At 43.8% G+C, this 6,662-nt stretch overlaps 1 protein-coding gene across 1 annotated transcript in view; it reads left to right on the top strand.

Annotated features, from left to right (window-relative positions):
• Window positions 1-6,662, top strand: part of LOC125484570 — a 23,243-nt gene that overhangs the window by 399 nt on the left and 16,182 nt on the right. Inside the window, exons 2-3 of the mRNA XM_048603917.1 lie at window positions 1-630; window positions 4,275-4,396. Of these exons, the coding sequence (XP_048459874.1) occupies window positions 1-630; window positions 4,275-4,396 (752 nt within the window). The remainder of the gene's footprint in view (window positions 631-4,274; window positions 4,397-6,662) is intronic.

Here is a 6,662-nt window from a genome sequence, read left to right as displayed (position 1 = left end):
CCGCAGTGGAGACACCCCAGTCCGTGCCCGCAGTGGAGACACCCCAGCCCGTGCCCGCAGTTGTAAAACCTCAGTCCACACTTGCCATGGAGAAATGTCAGTTTCTGCTTCCAGCAGAAAATTCTCATTTGTTGCCTATGATACAGAAGTCCCAAGCTGTATGTGCAACAGAAGATTCTCAGCCCACAACTACAATGGAGAAATTTGAAACCATGTCAGCAGGGGCACAATCTCGGTCTATGCCAGCAGGGAAACAATCCCAATACATTTATGTAGCAGAGCAAAGCCAGTCCATGCCTGCAGCAGAACTGTGCAACCTCATGGATGCAGAAGATCAGTCCCAGGTTTTACCTACTAAGGAACAGTTTCAGTTCTCACCTGCCACAGAGTCCCTAACTGCTCTAGCAATAGAATGTAAACAGGCCGTACCAGCAGAAGAAGTCCTTCTGCCCGTATCCTTGGAAAGTTCAACACAACAAGCAGAATCACAGCAGATTAAAACAGGCAGCATTGTTAAGAAGCGGTGGCAACACAGAAACTATCTGAATACTCAACAGATTTATTCTACTCCACAACCAGCTCTTGGGGCTAAAACAGAGCGAATACTTTCACAACTATCCACTTCACCTGGTAGGAACATTTCCCATTGCATTCTGTGCGTGTTCTAGAGTCAGATTAATTCAAACCTTTCTAAAAAGCATTATCCTGGAAGACGTAAACATAATCTCTGGCTTTATTTGCAGATTTATAAATTTACTATCTCTTGCTTGAAAGAAACACTTCATTTCCTTATAGGAATATGGGATTTTGGAGTAGAAGTATTCCATTTGGCCCTTTGAGACTGCTCCACCATTAAATAAGATCGTGGCTGATCTGGTTGTTGTCCTAACTTCACTTTCCTGTCGGACCCCTATTGTTCATCAAACATCTATCCAGCTGTGCCTTGAACAAACTCAATGACCCAGGCTACACACACTTCTGGGGAAGAGAGTTCATCGACTTTTTTTTATTTATTCAATCATGGGATAAGGGATGTTGCTGGCTAGGCAGCATTTATTGCCCATCCCTAATTGCTCAGAGTACAGTTAAGAGTCAACCACATTACTGTGGGTCTAGAGTCTCATGTAGGCCAGACCAGGTAAGGATGGCAGTTTCCTTCCCTAAAGGACCTGCTGTGCTTTTCCAGCTCCACATTTATTGACTCTAGCTTCCAGCATCTGCAATCGTTATTGGGTCCAATCTGTTTAATCTTCCTTCATATGATCAGCCCCTTATCTCAGGAATGAATCAAATGAACCTTCTCTGAAATGCATCTAGTGCAGTTGCATATTTTCAGGAAGAGATAACAAGAAAAATTTGCTTTATTAAGGAAAGCACTTTTAAGTGCTTTGCTGACTAGCCTCATAGCCAATAGGAAGAGGAATGAAGATGTTGCCCCGGGGCAAGCATGCTAATGATCACTTTAAATCGGGACATTTTTTAGAAAGGTATTTTACCAAATCGGGGACAAAATGTGGTATCAAATGGATAAAAAGGAAGAAAGATGCTAATGTAGGGCAGTGGTGGGAGATTGGGAAAAGTGAGAGTTTGAGTTAAAAAGATGCTTTCAACAGTTTTAAGGTAAAGATACGTAGAGTGTTTGAAGAGATGGAATTCAGTAAAGTCAGCTTGTTGTAGCTGTTGACTGCTGTACCAAGATTTCTACTGTGTTCCATTAATATTTATCACAATATACAATGTGGAACGCCTATCTGCTTACGAAGCCTACGTGGTTGTTACCAGGAAAATTAGCTGACTTTGCATGTTCTCTACTTTTGCATTGGATTATATGTATGTGGATAATGTGGCTGTGCTTTTACTTGTGTGACCTTATTTTAATGCAAAAAAAACCCCACTAGAATTAAACCAAGACATTCATTTGCATTTTTAGTTGCTTTGCTGACCTGTGGTGCAGTTTTAAATATTTTTACTTCCTGAATTCCTAGATCTCTTTGTTCTTTTGCCAAATTCATTTTCTTATTTTCAAAGGTGTAAGTGATGATTCTACTTTTCGAGGAGAGTTTGGAAGTAGTGAAGTTGAATTAGTATAAGGCTCTGATCAGGCCATTCTTAGACAACTATGTTCAGTACCACTGTTCTATATTACATGCTGTAAAAAAGGATAGACAAGTACTGGAAAAAGTACAGAAAACATTTATGAAGGTCATACCAGAATTGACAACTTACAATTTTTGGAAAGCTTAAATAGGATTAGGCTTTTGTTTAGAAATTAGAAGACTTAACGAAGACCATTCCAGGTCTTGAAAGTTATGAATGAATTGGACGGGGCAGGTGTGGAGAGAGTGTTTCTATTTGTGATAGAGTCCAAAGGTTATGTCAGTAATCCAAGATAGTTACAGATAAATCTAGAAGAAAAATCTGAATGGTTTGAACATGGAGCTCATGACCTCAAGAAGTGGTTGAGGCAAGTAACTTAACTGCGGTCAGTAAAGAAACTGCGTGAAATATGAGAGACTAGGGGAATAGGTACGCATAGGCCAATGAGTGTGTTGCTGAAAGGCTGAGATAAGGCACATTGGAAGGAGACTTGGGAATATAAACTCCACAAACAAGTTTAACATACGAGCATAAGAAACAGGAGCAGGAGCAGGAGTAGGCCATCTGGCCCCTTCAGCCTGTTCCGCCATTCCGTAAGGATGATCTTTTGTGGACTCTGCTCTACTTGCCCACCCACTCACCTCAACCCTTAATTCCTTTACTGTTTAAAAATCTATCTATCTTTGCCTTAAAAACATTTAATGAGGTAGCTTCAACTGCTTTACTGGGCAGGGAATTCCACAGATTCACAATGCCTTTGGTGAAGACATTCTTCCTCAGCTCAGTCCTAAATCTGTTCCTCCTCATTTTGAGGCTATGCCCCCTAGTTCTAGTTTCACCCACCAGTGGAAACAACCTCCCTGCCCTGCTTTTATCTTATCTATTCCCTTCATTAGTTTATGTTTCTATAAGATTCCACGCCCCCACCAATTCTTCTAAATTCCAATGAGTATAGTCCCAGTCTACTTAATCCCTCATCATACGTCAACCCTCTCAACCCCGGAATCAATCTAGTGAACCTCCTCTGCACGTCTTCCAGTACCAGAACATCCTTTCTGAAGTCAGGAGACAAAAACAATACACAGTACCCCAGGTGTGGCCTCATCAGCATCCTATACATCTGCAGCATAAGCCTCCTGTTTTTAAACTGCATCCCTCTAGCAATGAAGTACAAATTCCATTTGCTTTCTTAATTATCTGCTGGACCTGTAAACCAACTTTTTTGTGATTCATACACAAGGCCACCCAGGTTCCTCTGCATAGCAGCATGCTGCAATTTTTCAACATTTAAATAATAGCCCATTTTGCTGATATTCCTACCAAAATGGGTGGCCTCACATTTACCAACATTGTAATCCATCTGCCAGACCCTTGCCCACTCGCTTAACCTATCTATATCCCTCTGCAGACTTTGTCCTCTGCACACTTTGCTCTACCACTCATCTTAGTGTCATCTTGTGAACGTTTACGCACCAACTCCAAATCATCTGTGTAAATTGTTGCAACACTGATCCCTGAGGCACACCACTAGCCGTTGATCGCCAACCAGAAAAATGCTTGTTTACCCCCACTCTTTGCTTTCTGTTAGTTAAGCAATCCTCTGTCCATGCTGATACGTTACCCATAATACTGTGCACCTTTATCTTGTGCAGCAGCTTTTTGTGCAGCACCTTGTCAAATGCCTCTGGAAATCCAGATACACCACATCCACCTGTTGTTTACCACGTTCGTAAGGTCCTCAAAGAATTCCAGTAAATTAGTTAAACTGACCTACCTTTCACAAACCCATGCTGCATCTGCCCGATGGGACAGTTTCTATCCAGATGTCTATTTGAGGTTTGGATGATGAATCATCAAGAATGATGAATCATAAAGTGTGATAACAAGGTGTAGAGCTGGATGAGCACAGCCGGCCAAGCAGCATCAGAGGAGCAGGAAAGCTGACGTTTCAGGCCTAGACCCTTGTACCATATGTTAACTTTAATACTTTCTCTGGACTGTTAAATTAATTTGTTTCTTATTTTGTTGTCAGTTTTCAAGTCATGCAGTTTGATATTTTTCTAATTAACCTCTTCGGAGATGTTAGCGCACACCTCTGGAGCAGATGGGACTTGAACCCAGGTGCAATTTAAAATGATATGCGGTTATGGAAAAGTGTTCTATAAATTCTGTTGCAGAAAATGCCGAAGGAAAGCGTCAAAGAAAACCAACAAAGAAGCTATTGGAATCAACAGAAGATTTTGATCAACTTTTTATCCCAAAGAAGAAATTTAAACAAGATCCTCATCGCTCACTAAAGGTGTGTGTCTTGATTTCTTCAAAATCTATCTTTCCTAAATAATGTAAACATTTTTGAAAAGGTAAACAATTTCAGCAGTGGTTTAAGATTTTACAAGTTCACAGTGTTCCTGTTGTGAATGTTTGGGTTCTAGTTTTACAGGGTTGAACAAATCTCAACACAAATTCTTTGAGAAGAGCCATACCAGACTCAACATTAACTGTTTCTAGCTCCACACATACTGCTGGGCCTGCTAAGTTTCTCCAGCCTGCTCTCTATTACATAAGTTGTATTGTCAGACTATGTCATTGCCACCAGATGAACAGTTATTGCTTCCGAAGTTATATCACACAATAGCAAAATTAGAGTGTTACAACATCACCGTACATTGTAAATGATTGTACTTTAATGTTTATGTTAGCCCTGAGCAATGATTATATGAAATTAGTACAACAGATTTTCAGATAGAGAGTAGATAGCAAGAACTGCAAATGCTGGAGTCAGAGACAATACAATGTGGAGCTGGAGGAATACGGGCAACATCAGAGCGACAGGAAAGTTGACATTTTAGGTCGGACCCTTCTTCAGAAATGGGGAGGGGGAGGGAGCTGGGAAGTAGAGGGAGGAGAGTGGGGCTGGGAAAAGGTAGGTGGGATGGTGATAGGTGCTTGCAGGTAGGGAGTGGTATGGATTGGTCAGTGGGATGGATGGGGCAGATAGGTAGGAGAGAGGATGGACAAATTGTGTCAGGTCAAGGAGGCGGGATCAGGGGGAGGGTTGGTCATGGGATGAGGCTAGGGGTGGGGAGATTTTAAAACTGGTGAAACCCACGTCTAGGCCATTGGGCTTTAGGCTCCTGAGGCGGACTTTGAGGCGTTGCTCCTGCAGCGTGCATGTGGCATCATTGTGGCATTGGAACAGGCCTAGGATGGACATATCATCCAGGGAGAGTGGGGGGGGTGGGGAGTTAAAATGGTTGGGGACCGGAACGTGTTGCCGATTATAGTGTACAGAGTGCAGATGCTCCACAAAATGGTTGAGGGTAGTTTTGATCACCGGAGGGGGGTGGATGTTGCGGTCCTTGAAATAGGAGGACAGTGAGGGAGTGGAACACTCCATCTTGGGAGCAGATGCAGCGGAGGAATTGAGAGTAAGGGATCGCATTCTTAAAGGAGGGTGGGTGGGAGGAGGTGTAGTCCAGATAGCTATGGGAGTTGATGGGATTAAAATAGATGTCGACGTTGAGGCAGTTACCAGAGATGGAGACAGAGAGGTCCAGGAAGGGAGGGAGGTATCGGAGATGGTCCAGATGAATTTGAGGTTGGGGTGAAAGATGTTGGTAAAGTTGATGAACTTTTCGAGCTCCTCATGGGAGTATGAGGCAGCGCCAATACAGTCATCAATGTAGCAGAAGAAATGATGAGGGATGGTGCCAGTGTAACAGCAGAAAAAGGACTGTTCCACGTATCCTACGAAGAGGCAGGCATAGACCCACACTGGTGCCCATAGCCATCCCCTTAGTTTGTAGAAAGTGGGAGGAGTTAAAGGAGAAGTTGTTCAGGTTAAGGACAAGCTCTGTTAAGCGGAGGAGGTGGAGTGCATGGGTGGTGTCCCTGACATAGGTGGGGAGTTCCTGGACCGGGTGGAAAAGACAGAGTCAAGGTAAGCGGAGATGAGTTCAATGGGGCAGGAGCAATGGGTCGGCCAGGGCAGTCAGGTTTGTGGATTTTGGGAAGGACATAGAAATGGGTGGTGTGAGGTTGGGGAACGATGAGGTTGAAGGCTGTAGGTGGGAGGTCACCAGAGGTGATGACATTATGAATGGTCTGAGAGACTATGGTTTGGTGGTCGGGGGTGGTAGGAGGAAGTGTCAGAGATTTGGCACCTCCGTGATGTAGAGATCAGTGTGCTATACCATTACTGTGACCCCCTTATCCGTGAGTTTTCCGCTGTTACACCGGCACCATCCCTCATCTCTTCCTTCGCTACGTTAATGACCGTATCGGCGCTGCCTCGTGCTCCCATGAGGAGCATGAACAGTTCGTCAACTTTCACCCCAACCACAAATTCACTTGGACCATCTCTGATACCTCCCTCCACTTCCTGGACCTCTCCATCTCCATCTCTGGTAACTGCCTCAACACCGACATCTATTTCAAACCCACCGACCCTCATAGCTAATTGGACTACACCACCTCTCACCCACCCTCCTGCAAGAATGTGATCTCTTACTCCCAAATCCTCCGCCTCCGCTGCATCTGCTCCCAAGATGGAGTGTTCCACTCCC

Source organism: Rhincodon typus, chromosome 12 (assembly GCF_021869965.1).
Source record: "Rhincodon typus isolate 14 chromosome 12, sRhiTyp1.1, whole genome shotgun sequence".
Lineage (NCBI taxonomy): Eukaryota > Metazoa > Chordata > Chondrichthyes > Orectolobiformes > Rhincodontidae > Rhincodon > Rhincodon typus.
Note: the sequence above shows the minus strand (reverse complement) of the source record. Positions and strands in the feature narration are given on the sequence as shown.